Source organism: Thamnophis elegans, chromosome 5, assembly GCF_009769535.1.
Source record: "Thamnophis elegans isolate rThaEle1 chromosome 5, rThaEle1.pri, whole genome shotgun sequence".
Classification (NCBI taxonomy): domain Eukaryota; kingdom Metazoa; phylum Chordata; class Lepidosauria; order Squamata; family Colubridae; genus Thamnophis; species Thamnophis elegans.
Window position 1 is genome coordinate 18,252,744 of NC_045545.1, and position 26,619 is coordinate 18,279,362.

The following is a 26,619-nucleotide window of genomic DNA, read 5'->3' on the forward strand; positions in this document are numbered from 1 at the left end:
AGTCTGTAGTTTGCTTGCAACAAGCAGAGTAAATAGAGAATGCAGGATCATAAGTTGCAGTTACACGATGCTTCCTTTAATGACCATGATAATTTACTTCATGACCAAATTGGAAGTGAGGTCATAAGACTGTTACAGCCATGTGATTTTTGGCTTTAAAAACAGAAATGGACAGACCCAATTGTGGTGTCTAAGTGGAGGACGACCTGTGTCTTCTTTTGTAAAAGAAATTAACAGCTGCTAAGTGTTACTCTAGCTCAAGGGTGTCAAACTGGCAGCCCACAGGCTGGATGCGTTTACTTGAAGGCCACACCCACCCCGCTCCATGAAGGGAAGAAAAATGTCACGATACGTCACACGATATCAACGTAACACCGCGAGTTTGACACCCCATTCTTTAGCCACCTAAGAATCCTATTTGTGGCTTTTTGTTGTTGTTGTTATTACTCGAGCCGCCCGGAAGTCCTTTCGGGAGTGGGCGGCATACAAAGCCAATCAACCTAACCTAAACCTAACTCTTTATTTCCGAAACTCTTATAATTCAGAAATATTCTTAGATATCTTTGTATGCACAATATGTTTGGGATTTTTTTGCTGATTTTGAGTATTATTTTACTTGGGGAGTATAAAGGCCATCCAAATATTATCTTTCGCCTTGTAAGTAGCTCATGACTGATTTGCAGGCATGGTTTAGATTGTTTCAAATTGATAAAATGTCCAAAATTTCAAAAAGATACAGGAGTTATTTTTACAAGATGTAATGATTTTGTCAGCTTCCATTCACTTACAGATTCAGTGAAACACAGATTGTGACCAGGGGTACTGAAACTTTGCACACAACTGTAGCACTTAGCCTTTACATAATGGAGTAGACACATAGTTTTTAAAATCTGGAATTCTTCTGGGAGAAAATGATAATGTATCATTATAGATACATTCTTGATCAAGGACTATGATATTAAGCTGAGGGTAAAATAAATTGTGCTAAATCTAGTAATACCCAGGACATTATTCCCAGATACATCCACGGCACGCTCCAATTCATGAGCCAAAATTACCCACAGCAGGTAGTCCTTTCAAACTAATAGTAAAGTCAGTAGTTTCTTTACAGAACTGCAAGCCAAGCCAATTTGTCCAAGAACTGGTACTGGCATAAGTACAAATTCCTATTGACTCTTTTGAATAGCTAATTCAAGTTTCTTTTTCTGAGAGGGAAAAAAAAAATCAACTATAGTAGCCTTAAAAGCCAACACTTAAGAACACAGACAGACACTTGGCCAGCATCACACCATGGCTCCTTTCCACACTCGTGAAGCTAATTGGAGATCCTAGTCTGCAAGTGTTCTGCATGCAAAATGGTTCTCAGGCCATAAACAGTGCTTCGTTTCTCCATCAGTATGGCTCCAGCATCAATTGTGAAAGCTAGAGTAAAGGAAGAAGGAGGGGGGGAGCAACTTACTGTAAGGGACACATTCATATTGGACTTCGAGGTATTTATATGTTCCAGGACACGGATCAGGAAACACATCCGACCCAGTACTACTATACATTGAGTTCTGTTGTTGCACCTGTAACAGGATAGAGAGAGAGAGAGAAAAATCAATGGAGCAATTTTAGAATAACTTATTATTTTTATCTTCTGGTGATAATTTCTATAATCCTCCATAGTTAATACTTGTCAGATGCAATGGATTATAATGTGCATGTTTCCCAGAAAGTGGAAAAAATGTGAATATGTAATTAGTTCAATGAATGAATGTTCAATGTTCAGTGTATAATGAAATGTCAATTCACAGCAATCGCGGCTAAGAGTTTGGGTAACAACAGATAATTCCTGTCCTTTTTTCAAAAGTCCAGGTTGTTGTTTTTATTTTGCTTTTTTTGAGGGGGATGGTGAAACATTTTGAATTCATTTTTTCTAACAATTAATGAATTTTCAGTCATTACAATTATAATAGCAATATTTTTAGAAAGCAACATAATTTAAATAGTTATACTTAGTGTTTACAGCTGGATATTTTCCAACAGTTGTGCTCGGCATTGGAGAGGCCAAAGTTTTAAAGACGGAAATACTACTATACCCTCGATGATATTGTGGAGATATGACAACTACTGGGCCACCAACAATTTTATTGGCAAATTCCTAAGTGGATGAACTCAACATAAAATATTATGTTATTGTTATTATATTATGTTAAATTATAAATATTATGGTAACAAATGATTTAATCTGTAAAATAAAAAGTGAATTTAAAAAAAAATTAGAAAATCAGGATATTTTTTTACAAAGTGTATAATATTAAAAATCATAAAAAAGCAAGCATGAACATTAAAATATATCAGATTTAATACTGGAAAAAAATACTCAAGATGTCCATCTGTAAGGCATTTCTCTGAAATGACATTTTACATTTCAAGGACATTCCAAGTCATATCCTTCCTCAACATTCATCTCTCACCCCAAATAAACCTTTACAAGAAATCAAGCTATGATCCATTTCCCATAAAATGACCCATGCTAATCAGAAGCTGTTGATTTGAAGAGCTCTGGCAGCCTGTAGACAGATACAATATAAAAGACTTTGGTGTTTCGAACTGAACTTTAATTTTGAATATAAATGAAGTGATACTTGTCAAAACTTAGAATAAAACTAAGTTCAGCAAAACAACTTTCAGTGTTTCACTGTGAAGTCAAGCAAGGAGACAACAAAACAGTTTGGTAACTAAAACAAAGGAAGTTTGGCTGCTCTCCTGGGTAAGTTCTGTTTGTCAGTAAACTGAAGAAAAGGCAGCCAGATCTTAAAATAATAGTCTAGCCTTTGACTCCAGCCATATATCACACTACTGCATTACTAGCACTTCCCATACTATTGAATACCCTTGCATAAGTTGGAGACATCTATCTTATGCTGGAGACTTAGAGAGTTTCTGACATCTGTCTTCCTAAAAAACAGCTGTAAGATCAAGCCATGTTTTCAAAACAGGTGTAAGATCAAGCCATATATTTCAATTCATGTTTGCTAAATGAATATTAAAGTGAGCTTAATTGCGGCTTTTCAGAGTAACTTCAGTGTTGTTAATAAATGATAAAACAGACATCTCCCCTTCTTTTTAGTATTTAGCTTCTGAAAAAGTTAGTTTAACCTTCAAAGGAAAAGAAGTTCCCCCCCCCCCAGTTTTTGGATAAAACAACCCCATGAAATCTGTTATAGATTTCAGACTGTCATGCTGATTGTCTCATTCCTACAACAATGATAGCTGCCTGTTGGTTCAGGTCTACTATTATAAACCAGACAATGTGTATTCAGCATTTCCCACAATAAACTGACAGACACCCCTCATAATTTCTTTTCAAATGTGCCCATCTTAACTAGGTAGTAGGTACTCTCTGGTTAACTGTTACGTTTGTATAAAATGTCTTACCCCCCAAAAAGTAATACACATACATATACTATACATCTTCTTAATAAATTCAGAAGATATTTTCATAACGGTAGTTAGACTTGTAAACTAACAATGCCTTACATCCCAAGTACTGCAGACTGAAATGGCACGGCTATTCTAGCTGAAATTGGGTGCTGAATTTTGTTACTGTACTTCAAATGATCTGATGAAAGAGACTAGGCTATGGAAAGTATTCAAAGGGAAGGTTCATAAACAATTTGGGCCGTTTAAAATGCCTTTCCTTAAAGTGCAAGGGTAGCAGTGACCTCTGATACACTTGGTATGGCTGCTTAGGCAATAGCAATAAGCACTTAGACTTATATCCGCACTACCATGCTTTACAGTCATCTCTAAGCAGTTTACAGAGTCGCATATTGCCCCCAACAATCTGAGTCCTCATTTACCCACCTCAGAAGGATGGAAGGCTGAGTCAACTTTGAGCTGGTGAGAATTGAACTGCTGGCAGTCATTAGTATTAGCTTACAGTACTGCATTGTAACCACTGCACCACCACAGCTTAGGAAGCATTAATGACTTTCACAGGAAGTCCTCCACTTACAACCATTTGTTTAGCGACTGTTCCAAGTTATAATGGCACTGGAAAAAAGTGACTTACAACTGGTACACTTAAAACTTGTCATAGCATCCCCCATAACCACATGATCAAATTCAGGTGCTTGGCAATTGGCATGTATGCGTGACAACTGCAGCATCCCAATCTCATGTGATAGCCATTTGGAGCCTTCCCAGCCAGCTTCTGACAAGCAAAGTCAATGAGGGAAGCTGGATTTGCTTAATGACCATGTGATTTACTCATCCTCAATAACTCACTTAACAACGCTTTGTTTAACAACAGAAGCTCTATTCCCAACTATTGTGATATGCCAGGAACTATGTCTATGTATCTATGTGAATAACTTTCAATGACCAGTTCCAAAATGGTGGATAGAATAACAATACAAACTATCTTCTTTTGACCTAAAGTTTAGATAATAGTAATTGAAAGTCTCTTTAAACATTGTTTCATATAATTAATAATATAATTTGTTTCTTAATTTCACTTAGATGAAAATACCTTCTTTTAGTTCCCCTGGCTTCCTAATTTGGAAAATTTCCATCCCTTTGGATCTTACAACCATTCTGGAGTAGGTTTTGACCATAGGAACAGGTCTCCAAAAGGGTGAGAATTGCCCTTATTTTATGGGCAAAATGGATTAGTTGTAAACCATATAGAAATTACAATATTTCTATGTCTTATTCTATGACTATTATCATAAAAAAATATTTGCCCTCTTGAGTGAAACAAACAAAATAGATATGCTATACAGTGGTTTTTAAATATGTCCCCTAAAAAAAAAGAAGTGTCTAACGGGAAGAGAGAAAAAAGTCTTACTAGGCTTCACGTTATAGTTTATCAAACCTGCATAATGTAACATGATTGCTATAACTGCCAAAGTCACTAGGCAGATATAAATCACTGAACGATTAGGGTAAGAAGTATATAATATCCATCAGTGGTAAGAGCTTTTCCCTCCTCTAGATAAACAGGATATAATAGGGTATCTTGTAATATTTCTATGGAACAGCTTATCCTGGTTTTCCGGTCCTCTTTCACTTTCTCACACTTCTTAAGAACTATCTTTTTTAGCCAATGCACTTGGGAATATGTAAGTTTAGCCTACACCTGTGAGGAGGACTGTTAACACTCATTGATTGGTGCTTTATATAGCCAACATTTTTAATCCCATGTTCTGACCTTTTGCAAGCTGCCACGACCTACAGAAATTTAGCTGAACAGAAGGTATGGGTAAATATAAATAAATAATTCTGGAAATCCTGCATCAGCCAAGTAAGAAAACAGTTATCTCTGTACTTAGGCTGTCCACCACTGTTCTACAATATTGTAAAATGGAACATGGGCTTTGGAAGGCTTGTAGCTCAATTTTGTCAAATTGTTTGTCTTCCCAGATCCATATTTCGAATATTGCTAGTGCTATAGCTATAGCTACAGATACATAGATTGGGGAATTCTTGGCACTGAAGAAATAGGGAATTATAACGTGAACACTGCAACACCAAAGACAATCAATGTATAAAAACTGTTCCTGAATAGGAACAGAGTCTACGGAAGAGAGAAAAAAGTCTTACTAGGCTACGGTGGGGGGGGGGGAGAGGGGGAGAGAATTAGCATCTCTACCACACTCTAAGAAAATCTGAAAGTTTCTCAAATGTAGAACAATCTATACGTGAAAACAACAGCCAGGATACTTCTAACACATTTATTTTATAGATTAATGTAAGGTACATACATTTTTTATGTTGTTTATGTGGTATTTTTAACTTTTAAAGCATTCAGAAAAACCGGGGCTTCATTGCACTGAGAAATTTTGAAATCAGGTTGCCATCTAATTAACAGTTTCAAATTATTGCGAAAACACAGTCTGCTTCTTCACACAATAGCTGGAAGAAAATGTCTAAGGCTAAAGAAAAGAAACAAGGAGGGGAGGCTGTGTTACATCTCCACTGCTCCTGCATTTTGCCACTTTTCATTTATCACTCTGAAGTCTGTCCCATCTGTGGTTGGCTTTAAAAAATTGCTCTTGTTTCCATTCTAATTTGTTTGCCTTCGTTGCTGTAATTTCAATGCGTACAATTCCCAACAATTGCTTTGCCCTTCTTTGATTATCATATTCTCATGATTATACTTTACCAAGAGAAAAGTCTGGAGATGAGATTCCAGGAGCAATCTATTGGGGTGAGGTGTTTTAATCAATGGTCTTGCTCTGGTGATTAAGCAGAGACTTCTGTTTGGCAAGATAACATTAGTTTCTCCTGTCTTGCTCCAAAAGCCACTGGGAATACTTCTGCAGATCATTAGATAATGCTACAATAAAGCTTTGGTACATTCCCTTTCTTCCTTAAATTCTTCACTGCTCCTATCATTTTCCCATCACCATTGGAAACTGCATTATTATTATCGCTCCCCTGAAACATGCACCAGAGCTATGTCTCCAGGCCATCGGATGCTATTTTTAATTGAGGCTCCACTTCAAAAATATAATTAAGAAATTTCATTATCTCCTGCCAGGGGCCATTATTCACCACTGTTCTAGGGAAGATTAAAATGAAAGATCTATAGTCTTGAACAAATACTCCAGTATGGAAAATGAGAATCTGGGTGTAAACGACAAGGCTAATATACTAGGACTACCTAAATTAAGACTGAATCTACAAACTGAGTTTGTTACAGATCACAGGGCATAGGCAAAGCTAATTCTAACGGACAGCTGAATTCTAAATTCACGATCCCTTCCAGCTGGGACTTCATACAGCTATGGTTTTAACGTACCTAGAAACAAATCTGATGTAAATTGCAATCAGCTTCATTCAAAATCATGGGACTTATATCTCCGTTTTTCTCTCAATGGAGGTCCGGTTTATATGACTGAAATGTGCATCAGTAGATCTAGACCGAAACAATGCTGACCATATTCGTATGCTATCATATACTGAACTTTCTAAAAGATTCTTGCAAATCTAGTGTGGTTCAGAAGTTGTTGAACATATTTTAATATGTGGTATGTATGTGTGCAGTTTTATGCAGTTACCCTAATATATATTAGTTAACCTGACAGCAACAGATGCTAGTGTATCTCACCCTAAGTTTATTTGGGCAGATCATGGGTGGCTATTTTACTCTTCAAAGAATCGACCAGAATTTGTGTAGCAGTTATTTCTGCATATTGCAGACAGAAACATCAAAACACATGTGACTCCATCTCATTTTGATTTTGACAAATCTGACTTACAAACATATAAAACTGCCATGGAATAGAAAATCTAGCCCACCTGGGACTGCTTGAGATGCTCGATGGTGGCTGGGGCCTACAGATATGTAAACACACATGCTTTTGTTATGCATACTTGTTCCCTGAAACATCATGGAGAAGTAATAGTGAAAAAATAAGGTCTGTATAAAAGCCATAATTTCAGTACACAAGGGGAAACACAGATGCACAGTTTTATTTAATTGTTTAATAGCTAATGATTTATGGGACATTATTAATTACTAAATAAACATAAGGAAACTAAATGTAGTGCAATTAATATAGCATAGGAGGTGTTGCATAGTAATGATCATTTGTCATAATTAATACAATAAGTAATGCTTGGGGCAGATATTTTAAAATGTAATATAAATACTAAATACGACAATCTTTTTCTGCTTTTTGTATTCTCAAAATCAATAAAGGGGAACAAATTAACTTGAAAGTAAATTGGCAATTGTCTACTGAAACACAAGGACCCTATGAATTTTCTGCAAGCAGAACCAAAAGGACATGATCCATTAAACAAAAAAAATCTTACCATGCTGCACAATTAGTGAAGTTTTAGCAAACGCGACTGAAAGCAGTGGTTCCAGGAAGAGTTACTCAAAACTATCAGAGGTACTTTGAAGGGTATACAACATGTCAAAAGATTGGGCAACAGCTGAATGACGCAATGAACAGAAGAGGTCACTCTAAAAGTGTATTTCCATTTAAGAAAGTTACTTTTTGATTCAAGTTGGATCTAATTTCAAATATGGGCTGCAACCAAAAGTTACAACTACATTATGGAGTGTCATGTAGATGTTAGTTGCTTAGCCTCTATGAGTATAACTGGATGTAATTACGTCATTTATTTTATTTCATAGCATTTGTATGGATGCCCCCTCTTAAACAAGTAGCGTTAAATGGCCAGCAACTAATACACAAAACATGGTAAAACTCCTACAAACAAACAATTAAAAATAACAATGCATTGCCTAACTCATACATCTTGATTTTATTGTCTAGAGGAAAGCCAAGTCTTCACAGCCTTTTAGATCTTCCATATAGGGCAGGTACTGAATAGACTTCTAATAGAATTGCTTACAATAATAAATCAATTTATGAATGAAAATGAAATGAAATAGATAAACTACCCTAGTATGTAAAGAGAAAAAATAATATTTCTTTTTTCTGTAAATTATGCTCTGGGTGCCATGTTCTCTTAAGCTGATGGTTATCCACAAATGTGCCTTCTTATTGGCATTCTCCTCTCTCTAATAAAGGACGTCTTCTACCTACTTTATTGTCTTTTTAACTCCAAGCAAAGTTTTTATTATTTCAGGATTTTTAATACTAACTTTCTATTTATGCTTGAATAAAAACATTTAATTCAACTCATGTCAGCTGCCTAGTAATCATTTTAATTATCCGTTTAACTGTTTGTATATTACACATTTGTATGCTTTTCTTAGTTTTATGTTATACTTATTTGTTTAAAATGTTAGATACTGGTTTTCAAAATATGTTATAAGCCACTCTGGAAAACTTTTTTTTTTTTTTGGAAGAAAGGCCTATAAATTCTTAAATAAAGAAATTAAAAACATGAAATTCTCAAGCAATGGGTAATTTCCTATGATCTAAAACAGGAACATTGAATTCCTAAATGCAAAGCTATATCTTTTCCCTGGGCCTTGTCAGAAAACTGCTTAGTTCTCCCATGTATTTCCATTCTAAATCAAAAGCTATCAGATATCTATTACTCTGAAATGTATTGCCTATTATTAATAAGTTGGGCACAATAATTCTACAGTCCTTTAAATATGTCCAATTCAGTAAGAACTGTACTGCTGATGTTTGGAGAAAAATATGTCTGCTTACTGTAGAAATAATGAATGTGATTGCTTATTTCAAACAGTTTTCTTATATAGCAAGAAGAATACCTAGTCAATCTAAGCTGATCTTCGAAAGTTAAGCGGAGTCAGATTTGGTTAGTACTTAAAGGAAAATGATCCAGTATCAATCAGGACTCAAAAACAACATTCCAATATGAAAAAAATTACAACCTCTCTATTTTTGTCAATAAAAATGATTGTAGCACCAAGGTACTTTTTCAGTTCTAGTCAGAACTGAAGACGCTTCTTGGATGAGAAGCGAAATGCCTTCAAGGAAAAACAAAAGAAAACCACTGCTTTTGAAAAAGCATCTTTTGGACACCATGACCTGGATCACTGAGAACCTCCCTAGACAGAAATGATGTGGTATCTCTATGAACTAATCCGGAGCTGTGCCTTACTGGATGGGAGATTTTATCTTAAAATATCCTAATGACTGATATAAAAAGGATAAAGAATAAATCTGGCAAGAAACAATGCATGCTACCAAACTTGTTATAAATTACATCTTAGTAGTTAAATAACATAAAGGGTTAAACATTTTAAAGTGTCAAGATTGTCTCCCCCCTTTCTTGTTTTAAAGTGATTCTCTGATTACTACCCAGGATTTACAATGCTAACAATATGCAAATGTTCTTTTATATAATGTGATTTGCATATATGTTAAATAAAATTTGAAACTGCCTCTAAAACTCCTTTAAATCTTTTTTAATTAGCAAAATAAGCAATTTAAAAATAGCAACAATTTGTTAATAAAAAACTCTGATACGTTAGATGCCTTGATAATTCTGAGCCATTTTACAAGACCTTTGGGTCAGTTTAATGCAAATTAGGCTTGAGTCACCCAGAGTCTTATTAATCCAACCCAACTTCCTGGTTTGCAAACTGCACATTCAACATAAAAGTGGCTTAATTTTAGGAGCAAAATAAAGAATATTTATTTGCAGAGTAGACCACTGAGACTCCCTTTATTTCAAGGGGTCATCGTGTCGAATCATAATGTAAGGACACAGTTATCACACACATATAGAGTGAATAATTGTGTATGTACTTCTTTATTTAAACATTCATAGGATGCCTAGAGTTTTGAAACTTCTCCTTGGATAATTACAATGTATTGCCATATATTGGAGCCAGTGTCAATTAGGGCCAATTACTCATGAAAATGTTTTCCCATTACAGTTTTCACATATAGAAACTATCCCCATTTTGACAGAGGAAATGGGAAATCGCTATGGGATGTCCTAGTTAAGATTTAAATTAGCAAGAAACTTGTTACCGGGCATTATAAAAGATATGGAATAATAGGACATAACCTTGCAAAACCTTGGCATCCTCCCCACTACGACCTGTAAATTATCTGCAGAAATTACCTATTCTTGTGCGGTAGGTTATATTTCTCTCATTGGGGAGGGAGGGGAGACAAGAGGAGGGGGCCTTTAAATATTTAATTAGTAGCATGATATGAAGACAACCGTGCATGCCAGGCACTTCGATCCTCAGCCTATACTCCTCCTAATTATGCTCAAATTTACATCGGTCATTGCAAACCTCTGGCATTTCTAATTACTTATTCCTTAAAGACCCCTCCACGGAGAGGTATTTTTTATACTCACAGCTCTGGATTTCTCTAAATAGTTTTCTAGGCCATTAATTACTTTCTCAAGGTTTTATATTCAGCAGTCATTCAAATCTGGGATGGGGACTGTTAGTGTATTTTTTTAGTGGGAGAAACCCATTTTCAAGGGTATTTCTTTGCACACCCTGCAATGTCTTCACTGTATTTATAAAACATTGTAGCCCATTTCAACATGAATATATATATTTGTTGTATTTGTGCTGATAAATAAATAAAGGGAGACTAGTATAGATCTATTTCAAGCTATTTAGCTCTCATCAGCTAGCCATACCCTTACTGGGAATCGAAGGATATATATATATATTATATATATATATATATATATATATATATATATATATATATATATATAATATATATATATATATATATATAATATATATATATATATATATATATATATATATATATATGATTTTTTACAACCCCTGGTGAGTCCCAATTATGGGAGGAAGCTAACTGCTTCCATCATCTGTCAATGATTAAAAAACACAAATAAACACACACACACACACACACATATATATATATCAATGATAAAAAAACACAAATAAAAAAACACACAGATAGATAGATAGATAGATAGATAGATAGATAGATAGATATAGAGATATAGAAATATAGAGATATAGATATATAGTGTCACAACCCCTGGTATGCCCCAATTATGGGAGGAAGCTAACTGCTTCCATTCTCTGTCCATCGGCTCGTCACAAGAGACCATCCAGACAGAAAGCCCAATATTTTACTGTTGCCTTTGTTACATTTTGTGTTTTATTTATCAGCACAAATACAACACACACACACACACACACACACAAATTATATATATATATATATATATATATATATATATATATATATATATATATATATATATATATATATATATATATATATATATAAAATTATGAATGTCTTTTTTTTTTGCTTTCCTTCTTGAACTGGTTAAATGGAAATTTGAAATCTCTTTTCATCATGCATATTTTAACTATCCATGTATGGCTTTAAAAGTATTAATGAAAACTGGGGGTTCGAAATCAAAGGAATGCCCTTGAATTTGATCTGATGATTTCCTTACCACCTTTTTTTCTCCATGTGCGTGGACAGCTTAAAGCATGCGACAGAAATGCTGCCTGCCCCCTAGGAAGGGCCTTTAATCACATCCAGTGCTGTCATTTGTTATTTAAACAGAAGTTTGGGAAGTTTGTGCTAGAAGCAGTGTGTGAGTGTTATTATTTTATTCTCTTAAGAGAGCTTGAACATCATGAAAAGAATGATTATTTATCACCAACATAGCAGTATCTCACCACAATAAATGGAAAATTTACAAAATTGGTAATGGAAAATTTGTAGTGAAAAAATTGTAAATTTTCAGCCTTTGAAAAGGGAGTACTACAAGTTCCCATCCATGATTTGCTGGAATCAGCATGATTCATTCATAAGCTACAATCCATTTTTAGTAAAGAAATTTCTGGAAACAGTGCTTTGACTCTCTCCCTCTTCAATCAAAAGCAAGTTTAGAAGGTACAAGCGGCGTATGAGGCGATATACCAGCTCACCACTCTAAGCTTGTATTTAATTAAGCTGAAAATGTTCATAATCTAATCCTTTTTCAAATTGCCTTCCTCCACAAGAGGGGTCTGTGTTTGCACAATTAAAAAGGCTCACTTTAACCTGACCTAACTAATGTATTAGATGTAAATCCTTCCCTATTGAAACAAGTGCTGGGATGACAGCAGGAAAGGAATCATAAGAAAAGATGGAGCTCCTTTATCATGCATATAACATTGATAGCATTCATGACAACGGAAGCCTGATCATCCTTATTTAGTTTTATAGCATGTTACCTAAATTATTCTCTAATTCAGAATACTCTGAGGGGACTTTACACTGTGTCTCAGTCGCCAAAGGAGAAAAAAAATCTAGGAACCCAGAAAGTAAGAGTTTTTGCATTTATAAGTAAAGGAATAATGCACTAATTAAGTTGATATATTTGACAGGAAGCAAACTTTCAGATCTGGAAGCATATTTTCAACCCCAAGTTCACATACCCCTTCCCCAAGAAGGTTAACAGTTCCTCTGCAGGGTAAATGGTGACTTTTTTCAAGTTAAGAGGAAAAAAAAGAACTGCATGACAAGTTATGAATCTGGGGGACATTTTTATTTATGATAAAATAAAAGCTTTGCAAATCTCATAAAATGCCTAGATTAAAGACATGTTCAACATGATTACCCTGTTTACCTAGAAAGCAGAGCAAGAAAGAAGGTAATACAAAGGCTGAAGGGTGAACTCTTAAGATAAGTTGCACTTATTAAGATGCTTTAACATATGGAGCATGCTTTTGTTTATAGTTGGATGAGACATAGCTCAACTCAATTTTCTCTGCTTGGACTATATGGAGTATAATGTTCACAATGCATTATAGCTCACAATGATGTAAAATATCTGGGCATGTCTGTTGGTCTGTCCGTCCATCCATCTATCCATAGGTTGCCCTCACTTAGTAAGTATTCATTCAGTGACTGCTCAAAATTACCACAGTACTGGACAAAGGAACTTACGAATTGTACCTGAAGTTATGGTGGTTGCAGTGATCTCCCTTAGCCACATGATCATAATCTTTCTGTTTAGCAACCTGTTGGCACTTAAAACTGCTTGGCAGGCACCTGGTGATTGCCATCTCAATCTTTCCTGCTGGCTTCCTCAAAAAGTCAATGGGAAAGCCAGCATGGAATGTTGCAAGGTGCTGCCACTTACTAAGAGTTGTTGTTTCCGGGCACTGTCTGAAAAATCCACACTGAAATCAAAGAAGAATTTTCAGCCATGAAAGATTTACATCACCAGAGTGAAGAAGCAGCATGGATCACTCAGTGCCTCATGGTAGGGGAGGAGCCCTGTTGGCCCAGCACAGACTCTTTGTGTGTCTCCCAGCTTAGCTGCTGAAAATCTTTGTTGATTTGCAGTTCCTAAGTGGAGATATAGCACTTACATACAGTAAGGTAGAGCAAGGCACAAGTAAGGAGAATGGGGTACCTCAGAGGGATGGAGGAAGCTCAGCATAGAGCATGTTCACGTGGTTTCATTCAGGGCCTACAAATTCTTCTTGCCTTTCAGAGAATTTTCAACTATTGAGTGGAGAAACATTCATGCACAGCTTGCACCACATCTCCCAGGGTCTCCCCCATCCTATGACCCGTACCTGGGATAACCACTTACAAGATTGCTTAATGACTGCAAGCAGGAATGCCTAGATTGTGCTTGTTAAGTGAAGTAGTCACTCGTGGACATAGTTAATGACTATTTTGTTCAATAACTGAGATTCTGGTGCCAAGTGTGGTCCTTAAGCAAGGATTGCCTCATCCATCCATCAATCACAATAGACACACATAAATTGCTCATACATAATTTTTAGTTACCACAGATATCTTCAGGCCTTCCTCAAAAATCCAAAAAGGTGAGATGAGGACACAAACTCTGTGCCTCCTTTCCCCAATCCTGATCTTCCCTAGCATCTGAAGATTTTATTTTACCTAAGAAAGTATTCTTGAGCAACAGGATCCCGTTGTGGAAATATGGCACTACATTCAGCCAAATGCAGTCAAACTTTCTCTGACAATTGGAGGCTAGTTCTTCACCAATTCTATACTTATACTAACAAATGCCTAAAGACATTTACTGGAACTCCCAAGAATAGCTTTATGGAGAACAATAGATCTCTTCCTGTATTATTCAATGTATAGGGAAGCCAAGGGATTAAATTCTAGGGGGATGGGGGACACACCTTTGGCATTGTCCCAATGTACTTCCATTTCCTTGCTTTCATTCTTAGCTTCTATGTGTTGAAGGAGTTTGGAGAGACATCTTTCTGTATTAGTAGGCAATCTTTCAATTGTACTGTCTATTAAACTGGCATGTGGGTTAATGTATCCATTGTGTATAAAGTGGGAATGCAAAAATCTGCTCCTATGAAATCATTTTAAAAGGGAAACAGGAACTTCAAGAAAATAACAGATTTGTACAATAATGCAGCAGCACTACAATGCTATCACAGAAAATTGAAATGGGGAGCTTGCAATATATATTTTTAAAATACCCAATTCATATTTCAGTAGCAAGGTAAAACTATTACTCTGAATAAAGCATTTACTCTACATTACTCTTAAACCACATTAGCTTCATAGCATTAACTTGCTTTATGGGTTCAGTTGATCATGACCTATAAAATGTTAAGCAGAACTGCTTTAAATATCCACTAACACCATGCACGGGACTGAGAGCACAAGGCAGTGTTTTATGAAGTGGGGAAAAAGTGTCCCCTTATGAAAAACCAGCACATATTCTTATGTCACTGATATAAACAGGGTACACATGTTAAATAATGTATAACACTGGCAATGTTTTTCTAAGCAACAGGAAGGCAGACTGAGTTTATTTTAGTTCCTGTTCTTTTCCAACAGAAATGCACGTACACAAAGACAAACATGTTCAAATATGACCTTCATGTGCAGGAAAGCTGAGAATTCCTTTGTTCTCTGTTAATGAACAATTCTGTGTTTTTAGGGGAAGGATAGAAGCCTGGAATTACTTTTTGAGTAACGATGGCCAACATCTTTGGCAATTATGATTTTATTAATTAAACCAGAACCACAGAAACATGCTATTGTTCTTACATTTGACCCTTACAATTTTGCATTTCAGCATGTTTGTAGCACAAAATGTCATCGGAAGTTACTAATTCAGCACCAAATGGGTTATAAGAAAGTAACGTTCATATTTTAAAGATACTTTTTAAAAATTAATTGCAAAGGCCTAATAGAATTCCAAAGGTCAGGATAGGATATTTTAAACAAAGAAAACTATTCCTGCTACTTTTTAATTAGAAGATGTTGGCATGCACAAAAACATATATTCACAGTATTTATTCAGCATTACCGACCCACCCATCAACCTATGTTTGGGGGTGGGGGGAGAGGATCAGACTTATGAAAGCACAGACCCATTCCTTTTCCACATGCATCACACCTTACTAGGTGCACCAAAAGAAACAACATAAGCAGCAATGCTGAACATAGGCTACTCCTGAAAAAAGCAATTTTACATGTTCTTAGGAAGCATTTTATTTTTACTGCTTTTTAAAATGTAGCTTAAAGTTAAACACGGAAAGATAGTCAGTGAAATTATTCTTTTTTTTTAATGTTCATTGCCATAACATCTCATCTTCATTTATTTCTTTAGTGAATCAGTACTATTTATTATATGATTTCTACATGTTTCCTATACCCAGACAGCTTTAATCATTTCACATAGGTACCACATTACTCTAAATTGTGCAACTATCATATAATATATAAAATACCGCAATGGAAACTTTGGAGCAATTTGACCTCATGGTTATTTGGCTAACTCTGCTTCATGATATCCAATGCAGTTAATTATACATTTTTGATGTTAATAATGTCTGTCAGTTTCAAGCATAAATTGTCTTTGATTAATATTTAAACTGTGTTTGAATAAAAATAATTGTGGTATATTTCCTATTCAGAAGCCATTATGGCTTACTAGAGGCCTCTTTAGGAAAGAGAGCAAGCTAAATGGCTCAGCTGTCCTTACTACAGGAAGCTTAAAATCACTTTTCATCACTGTATCAACCAGGACTGTAATATAATTATAGCTACCCTATGATTGGGATGAGTATGTGAAGTGTTTATGCACTACTAGGCACAATTACTGCATGCTAGTACTGTCTTATTATTTTGTATAATAAATATTTTTTAAAAAACATAATTCATGTATCTGAGCTCCAATAGCATTGTTAGGGAAAGAAGGATGTGTTTTGATAAGCTGAAATGAACCAGCAAGAAGATAGTCGGCATAGTGGTAGCATTTTTTTTTTAAAGGTTCATTCTAAGATGAACTCAGTACACAATGTACTTGGTAGTCTCAGTTCCAAAATTCAGCAGCTGGGTTGAATAGTAAGATGAAGGGAAGAGAGGAATTAGATTTGCTATGGAACCAATGTAGCCCCTCAGGAGTCTTGAGGTTTGGCACAAAATCCAATCTGTAATTTAAAGCTCTTATTTTCAAAGTATTTTAAAATTAATATACTGCTAATTCATACAAGTGTTGGATCTGTCCATTCTTTTCTGTTAAGGCAATGTCTTTCATCAGCAGATATTTGGTCATTGGAAGGCCTTAGCATAAACAAGAACAGTTTTAGTGTACCACAGCCAAACATAGTACAATTGAGTAGAAAATATTATGGTCCATCAGTGAATTTATCATTCATCTATGTTGAAATACTTATAAAAGAATAAATTACTTTCATATGGTAAAGCAAGTTGTAACTCTTGAGCTAAGACTATCACAAAATTATGTTTATAGAGAAATTCCCCTTCACTGAAACATAATGTTCCATTACCAATATAAATAATTTTCACTGTTCACATAAAAAGTCAATTATTTGGGCTAACAACTATTAGAACCAATTGAGTCTAAATGACTGATTATTAAATCAGTGTGTAGAAAGATATAGGACTCGGAAGCTGCCTCGGAAGCTGACTTTTTGGATGAAATGTATTACAATAGGGGATGATGAGGGAAGCATTAGTCCAGGACTATGAAGATCCTGGTTCAAATCCTGACTTGCATGAAATTCATTGGGTGGTTCTGAGTCAGTTGCCATTTTCCAACCTAAACTATCTCACTGAGTTATTCAGATAATAAAAAGATTGGGAAAAATCATGTAAGTGGTTTGTTCCTGGAAGAAAAAGTGGACTATATAAATTTAATAAATAACATTATAAAGATATATCCTTCAAAAGATATGTCCTTCACTTCAGAGTAGCCATTGATCTACTTTCAAGAGCGCTTGTTAAGAATGTCAGAAGAGTCAAATACAATTGTCACTGCTGCTGATAAAGTTATTTAGTGACAACACTGAAGAAAATGTAGGTAAGAAAAGCACTGAAACTCTGAAATTCTACTTCGGAACTAATTATTATCAAAATATGATTCAGTTATATGTGACCCCTTGGTCAAATATAACCAACATCATCCTTTCTCCTAAAGAGTTCATATTCAACCAATATCAAAAACTAGCCATAAATAGAAAACACTTTGCAAACACCACATCAAACTACAAATGTACTGTCTGAGATGACCATGGCGAAAGAATGTCCATGTTTCTGCATCCACTTTGATGTAACCTGAAGCCAGTTCTACATAAAAGAATGCTTAAGAGAATGCGTCTGGCTCTGATAATCAGGTACAGTAGAGGTTTGTCAAGTATCTCTCAGATTCTGATAGTGAAAACCAGTGACGTACCAAAAGAAAACAAGGGTCTGATATTTGAGATCAGTAATTCACAATGACATCTTTCATGTTCATTCATCCAGAAGCACGCTAGTTCAAATTAGTATCTTATGTGTGGCAATCAATACAATCATTTTTGGAGCAGAGAAAGGACAAAAAGTTATCAAAACCACAGAGGAAAAGAAAGACAGACAAATTCAGACTGTTGTTGGTACCCCATAAGACATATTTCCTACAGAAATGTTTTAAAAAAATAACAGCTACTTTGATCCACAACAGAAGCAACTGCCATCTTGAAAACTCTTGATTCTAAAAAGTCGGTTGAATCCTGATAACCTGCTTTCTTTACAAGAAATAAAAGAGAAGAATGGTATAAATTCATGGAAAAAGTGTAATGGTAACTATCTTGTATTTTCAGTATACTTTACTGAACCAGTTTTTCTGCACTGTCACGAAGTAACATAACCAAGATGCTGCAATATGATTCCAAAGAAGGTGCTGTGTTGTGTGTTAATTTGTATGGCTGGACACAGTTGAGTATTAAGATGGAGAGCCATAGAAAACTTTTAAATAAATAAACAAGGATGCCATCTTCTCAAAATTGGTTCAGCAGACTTGAGGATTACGGGACCAAAGTAACGAAGAACTGATGAAATTAATCAGATAAGATGGGTGATTTCCTGATCCAACCTTCCAATTCTATGATCATCCATGAAAGACTTTCCTTTTATTCTTTATCTTTAGGGGGAAAAAAAAGAAGGGCAGCCTTGTTTTCACTTGAAAGGAAGCTCATCTGATAAACCTGTACTCTTAAAAAAAAGGTTGACAAGGAAGGAAATGCATGTAAACGACACTCGAATAGGATCTGGGTCAGAAAAGTAATTTAGTTTTGTGGATTTTTTTCCTATCCATATGTCAATCATGTCGAGAAAAGCTATTAAAAACATCATTTGGTATAAGTTATTTGTTTCTTACAGGACATCGTGAGAGAGAAAGGGGGAGGAAGGGAGGGAGAGAAAGAGAGAGAGAGATCTTCAATGAAGTTCTAAGAATTTTAAATAGACTGTCTGCTAACCTAGAAATAGCAAGGTCAGAGTGCAAACAGTTCCTGTCTTGAGCTTTGACAGGCACAGCTGTGTTTTAGAAGAATGAATGACTGACATAATGAAAGGAAGGGGATGCCCTGCAGTTTCAGAATGTATTGTGGTGTTCAGTTGTTAATACTAGCATAAAACACTTAATAAACTAGGCTTGGTATCCTCATCTATGGAACATACTTTCATGCTGATATTTCACTTGTAGAAGCACACCGTCTGTGATGATGGTCATTTCTCTACTAGCAACTTATAATCATTGATCTGTTGCTGTGACAAAATAGTAGTAATGAGGATATCATTACTTCCAAGGACGCCTGGATAATGCTATGAAAATACTACTAATGGGCACATGGTCTGTACATCCCTTTTAAGCAGTTGTAGGATAATGAAATTGAAAGGATAATAGCAAATAAATTCTCACTGAAATAATGATAGTAAACAATAGTAGATTTACAACCTTGCTTTCAAGTAACAATTACAACACTAAAGTTTGACCATATGTCGTGTAAAAGGGAAACTGAATTATTGGAGCACAATTCCCTTTAAAAAAATGAGAGAGGGAGGAAGGAAAAAGAAACCTGAATGAATTAGCAATCTGGACTTATCTTAAATTAAATCAGAGAGGAAATCATTGGAGTGTTTTTGGTTTAAGAAAATACAAAGATGAACGATTTTAAATTTACCTCTACATCTTTTTTAAAAAGCCAAAAAGCCCTAGCACTATTGTTATGCTGATTTAGATACTGATTTGATAAATCATTTCTCAGTTTAATGGAGTAATTTGAGAAGAGATTCCTGAAATTTAATTCTAATGAAAATTAAACTCCTAAGAAATTACCAGGAAAATCTGGATCTTGGTATGCATCATTTATTCATTCAATGATTTTTCCAGTGTTTGAAATGAGACTGCAATTTCCCATGGATTTGTCCAAAAAAAATTGTTTTATGTGTAATTCAGACAAAATTAAATAATAATTCATTAAAAACAATATATTAAAGCATAATAGGACCTTTTCAAACATGTGAGGATTTTATTGTAGCAGTAAAGAATGTGAACACTTTGTGGTCAATTTCAATGAATGTTTAGCAAGTATTTCCAGAGTGAAATCAATATGAGAAGGAAAGAAAACAAGTAGGATATTCTGGGAATCTACCTAATGCTTTCTATGTCATGTCAAGCACTGTTCGTATGAATTGTATTAGCAGACTTAAAGTGGATTTTTCCACTGGGATCCTCTAGGCTGGAGTTGCAGCACAATACAGTTCTTATCCCATACAAGTGGCAGCCTTGCATCAAACCTGATGGGTACTGGGTGTCAGTAGGAAAAGGCAGGAAATGAAGGCAGAAAAAAGTCAGCTTCCGTTGGACCACATACATAAGTGACATGCCACAAACTACTCTCACACTCTCCTGCCATTACTCCAGCCATTACACAAAGTATCATCTATGCAAGGCAAGAACCATACTGCAGAACCATATTTCTTTATGCTTATTGAACTTGCAAACAAAATGGACTTACAAATATTCTGTTGGAAGATAACTCTTCATAAGTAGGGGACTAGTTGTATATGTATCACATGTCTACCAAGAAGTGATTTATGCTGAGTGTTATGGATTCTCCTAAGTATAGGGCTTTGGGTTAAAAAAAAACAACTTTGACATCTCAGAAAATAAAAATCATATTTCTCCTTCCTTCCTTCACTTTCCTTTTTCCCTACCTCCCTCTCTAAATAAAGTAAAGATTCCCCTGCACATGCATGGTAGTCATTTCCGGCTCTAGGGACAGCACTCATCTCTGTTTCTAAGCCAAAAAGCCAACGCTGTCCGAAAACATCTCCATGGCCATGTGGCCGGCACGACTAAATGCTGAAGGTGCACAGAGAGTGGTTATCTTCCCACCAAAGTGGTCCCTATTTTTCTACTTGTATTTTTATGTGCTTTTGAACTGCTAGTTTGGCAGAAGCTGGGACAAGTAATGGGAGCTCATTCTGTTATGTGGTGCTAAGGATTCGAACCGCTGAATTGCCAACCTTTGGATCGACAAGCTTGGCATCTTAGCCACTGAGCTACTGCATCCCTCCCCTCTCTAAATAAATCTTAGGGGGAAAAAAACAATCAAACTTGGTAGTAGCTTTATTTAATGAGTGGATTTTTCTCATTGGATCTCATTGGAAGGTATATTGGAGTTTCTTAAGATATTTATATCTATAATTAAACCTTTGCCACTGTATTCTTTTTATTAATATATTTTAATCACTTCTTTTACCTTTGTGTCATAATTTTGTAGGCATCAGGGAGGAAACATTCAGTATTCTCCATCTGGAAAGGATCAGCATCACAGATCTTGTCATCTGTCCGTCCATAATTAGCACTCTCTATCATAATGACATCACTTCCTGGACACCGAAGATCAATGGAGTAGCCCTCACAGGACAGTTCTCTCCTTACCAAACCAAATGGTAGTGCTGCTCGGCTAAAACCTAAAAAAAAAAACACGATAAAAAACAGAAAACATATTGTATTATTAAATTATTCCCTCACAAATAATTTACAGCGATAACTCTAAAATACACCTTGGTAAACACGAGGACATTTTTAGACTTTTACCATTCCAGAAAGTGCCAGACATAAAATGCCCACAGCCCACCCTGGATTTTCTATGTAGATGGATGGGAATATTCATATAATAGAGCAGCTTGTTCACATCCTTCTTGAATCATGAGTTAAATGTGGCCATTATTCTGAATGCATCATTTTATAAATAAACACATGGTTGAAATTTGTTCTTTAAAAAATAAATTACGAACTTTAGAGATTACAGGAAACATCCAGCAGATTTCAGGGTCCAAACAACTCAAACTCTGAAAGAACAATGAGTGGAATTTTTACACTAAGTCTGCAGTGGCGGCTGAGTGGCTGGGTCATTTTTTGGCCATCAGGTTTACAACATACTTTCAGCCAGGACCTTTGCTTAATGAGCCCTAGTTTGTGTTCTAACTAATTTAATTATTTTTAACAGATGTTTATGATTGGCTTTCTTCATCCTGGGTCAGCCCTTGCATTGACTTCACTTTAAACTCAAGCACTATGTCACAAGTATTATTTATTTTCCATGCTCTCTCTGTTCCTAGCCTACTGCTGAACTCAGGACAGCCTGAGAAGTTTAAACAGCAAGGCTATGTTCTCTGCCTCAAAATAACAGAAAAAATAGGGCATCTACTTGTTGAAAAAATAAAAAACCCCAAAACAATAAAACATTACAGGCTTATTCAACTTGATAGTTTAAAACCAATGTGTTCTCAATTCTTCAGTTTCTTTTGTTCACTTTTTTCCTTTCATCTCAGATCTGGTGCACAGGCGTGTGGGATTTGTATGTACAGTAGCTTTCTGCTGAATGAATTTTTTTGAGCTATGTGTTAATGTTGCTTAACTTCTTTTGCTTCCGTGCAAACCATGATTGTATTTTCACAATAAATCTAATTATAAAATGGTTCCGTGGCAAATGTCCAACCTGCAGCTCCAACAATAGCCAGAGAGTTGAAAACTTGGTTTGTAAACCATTTTTCATACCAATTACCCAAACATATTATTTTGGTCCTGATTTATTTATCATAAATTATCCTCCGTGGCCTGTAGTGACTGGAAGTAGCATGTATTCTAGCCTGCATATTTAACCACTCAAAGTGGTTTTTAAATCGTGGCAAGAAGCCATGTGCAAGATTCTCAGTGGACATGTCTGTCACCCAACCATTTTACATTAAGTGTGATACGTGGGCAAACAAATTGGGATTTCCATCTTTAGCAGATGCTGGGAATGCATGATCAGCAGAAAAACTACCTTGTGATGATGAGCTGACTGCATTTCACACTTCTGTAAAACCAGAATATTTTTCACAAGATATGTAACTATTTGAACCAACTCCAATTCTGTGAGAGCAGAATTCAAGGGCTATGTTGAGCCAGAAGGAGAAGCTCCTTGCGAAGGCTGCGCTCTGCAATCTCTGTTTTTTTATAAGGACAGCACTGGGACATGTAACAAAATACAAAAGTCTTTTCAAGCATGTACAAAACACACAGCTCTTTCACTGGTAAAGCATCACAGCAGTTGCACTTAAAATCAAGGCTTTTTATTTCCACAACAGGAGATTCAACTTTGAGTCAATATTAAGCTCAGCACTTTTCTTCTGATTGTATTTACCCTCTGACAGCTGCAAGTTGCTGCCAGCTATTCTGCCAGCCTCGAATACCATTTGCTTATACACACAACTGAGTTAGCAACAACCCTATGCCTCACTGATAGCCTATGCTAACTGGGAAATATAACTGACACAGATGGAAAACCATCATGAAAAACAGGTGGGAGTACAATACAAGCCCATAGCCTGGGCCTCTGAAGAAGAAACATCATTACTGCATTTAACTTCCTCTTATTTCTCTTCATTGCATGGAGGAGGGATCTAGTAGGTTTAGGAGATACGATAATTAGGACAAAGAGAAACGTACTGCAATAGAAGGTGTGTGTGAGTGTGTCTGTGTATGTATGTGTTGACTCCTGAAGACTGCCTGGACAAGTCCTTCAAGTATTTTTGGCAAAGTGTTTTGGAAGTGGTTTGCCACTGTCTTCTTCCTATATAGAAGGACTAGGGGAGACATGATAGCAGTGTTCTGATATCTCAGGGGCTGCCACAAAGAAGAGGGAGTCAAGCTATTCTCCAAAGCACCTGAGGGCAGGACATGAAGCAATGAGTGAAAACTAGTCAAGGAGACAAGCAACTTAAAACTAAGGAGAAATTTCCTGACAGAACAATTAATCAATGGAACAGCTTGCCTCCAGAAGTTGTGAATGCTCCAACACAGGAAGTTTTGAAGAAGATATTGGATGATCATTTGTCTGAAGTGGTGTGAGGTTTCCTGCCTAAGCAGTTGGTTGGGCTAGAAGACCTCCAAGGTCCCTTCCAATTCTGTTATTCTATTCTATTCTATTCTATCCTGAGAGAATAGAATAGCTCAATGTCACCCAGCTAACCTAAAATGGGACTAGAATTTGTGGACTCAACAGTTTCTAGTTTGACCTTGACCAAACTTCACCAAACTGATGCTCACCTTAGTAATTAGCATATAGCGGTAGTCCTCGACTTACAACCACAATTGACCCAACAACATTTATGTTGTTAAGTGAGATACCTGTTAAGTGAGTCTTGCCCCATATTATGACCTTTCTCACCACAGTTATTAAGTGAATCATTGTACTTGATAAGTTAGTAATCTGGCCGTTAAAGTGAATCTGACTTTCCCATTGACTTTGCTTGTCAGAAGACTTCAAAAGGTGAACATGTGACCTTGGGGCACAGCAATCGTTGTAAGGTATAAACCAGTTGCCAAGCATCTGAATTTTGATCACATTTATTTATTTATTTATTTATTTATTTATTTATTTATTTATTTATTTATTAGACTTATATACCGCTTCATAGGGCTTTCAGCCTTCTCTAAGCGGTTTACAGATTTTTTAGCAAATTGAGTCAGCAACTTGCCCCCACAGTCTGGGTCCTCATTTCATCCACCTCGGAAGGATGGAAGGCTGACTGTGGAAAATGGTCATGTCCCTTTTTTCAGTGCTGCTGTAATTTTGAACAGTCATTAAATGAATGTTGTATGTTGAGGATTATCTGTAAAAATTTTTATCTGAAAAACAGTAATGTCTGAAACACAAGACAATTACCAGTTTTCCCCAATCTGCTAGCTTTTAGATAACGTTGCATGTGCTGGCATGGAATGACTAAATTGTAATCTCACACATCTATAGTGCACTAAGTAACACACACTGCCGGAATTCAAGAAATGCTACTTTATTGCTGTGTAGTAAGAGATTTTGAAATCCAGCCCCAAATCCTCACTGTCCTTTTTAAAGATAACATGATCAAGATGGGATTGTTCTCTTTCTCACACTTTCTACTTCCTCAGGAGTCAGTAACTGTTTTTCCTCTCCTACCACTTTCTCAAGGCCAGAGCTAACTTCATGAATAAAGACAGAGAAATAAAATCATCTATCTTCTTGCATATTATTAACCATTTCCAGGCCTCTTTACAAGCTTTTCTGTAAAAACTAAAATAAGAACAACAATTCCAAATACTACAGTCCAAATTTCCTTATGGGAAATATAAGAAATATATAAGCCTTAATAGAAAGCTTTGGGTGCTTTGTCTAAAAATTTTTTTTGCATTTGTTGTGGAAATCAGAACTAATACAGTATTTCAACTGAGGTTGCCAGGACTATAGAATTCAAAACCAGACAAAGTATCAGAAAATCCATGGCAACATGCTTTCATATTAAGGGACACCATAATCACTGAATCGTGAAACACTTCTTCTACGAAAGTAGTTCAGCTGTATCTCTAAACCATGGGAATGAATGAACGCCAAGAAAATATGCATTAATAATTAAAAACAGAAGGAATATTCTTGAGTTTGGTGGCTGAGAAGGATAGATTTATAGTGCAGAGAAAAACATTATATACTGCTGTCATCTAGGTTTCTACAGTCTCGTCTGAGCAATTGAAGAGAGTTGGTGGAAATGCAGTTTACATGCCTGTCTACTAATGCAGCAGTAGTAGAGCAATTAAAAAAAAAACAGATGGGAACACAGATAGTTTTTTTTTTTTTTTTGAAAGAGAGTATCCTTCAACTTAGATTGCTCTATATTCTGGGCTGCTGCTAAAAATAATAGTTAAGACTTGGAGAATTCCCAACAGAGGTAGCACATTCCTTATCATCACCCTCTTATTTATTTATTTTTTTTTTCATTTTTTTAAGAAAAGCAGTGTGAACCCAGAGAGAAACAAGCTGTGAAAAATGATGAGAAGCGGAGATCTTGCTACGAAATCCAACACATCATCAATATGCAAAAACATACCAATCTGTAACAATAAAGGTGAAAAAAAAACCCTTCCCATTTTTCTTTAGGAACCAGATAAATGACAGCAAGTTTTGGGAAGCTGGGATATCTCTAAAAGTGTAGGTGTGCTTTCTTTTATCTTTCAATTGAGAACTGAAACGTGCAAAGGGATTATTAGGGATACGATAAGAGAAAAGTTATGGTCTGGATGAAATGTGTAACAGAATCTGGGAGAGTGAAGAGGAATCAGAATTGTTGCAAAAGACACACAATCCTACAGAAGCAGATTCAGAGCAACTCCATCTTAATTACGTTAGATTCACATTTCATAATGATGTTAAATTGAGTTGGGAACAGTTTAAAGAACCTTTCAAGATGCTGCCGTGTTACCCTATTAATAATATGATCTTCTTAATTATATAAGAATTAAATATATTTCCGTTCAGAATGCAGTTCCTAATGAAGGGATATTTTACTTCCCTATACCATTTGGGAAAGCCCAGGTCTTGGTCTTACTCCTATT

At 35.7% G+C, this 26,619-nt stretch overlaps 1 protein-coding gene across 1 annotated transcript in view; it reads right to left on the reverse strand.

The window, feature by feature from the left end:
* The window catches only part of ADGRL2 (adhesion G protein-coupled receptor L2), a 219,557-nt gene that overhangs the window by 83,360 nt on the left and 109,578 nt on the right, over positions 1-26,619 (reverse strand). The window contains 3 exon segments of the mRNA XM_032217356.1: positions 1,460-1,537; positions 1,540-1,568; positions 21,467-21,680. Of these exon segments, the coding sequence (XP_032073247.1) occupies positions 1,460-1,537; positions 1,540-1,568; positions 21,467-21,680 (321 nt within the window).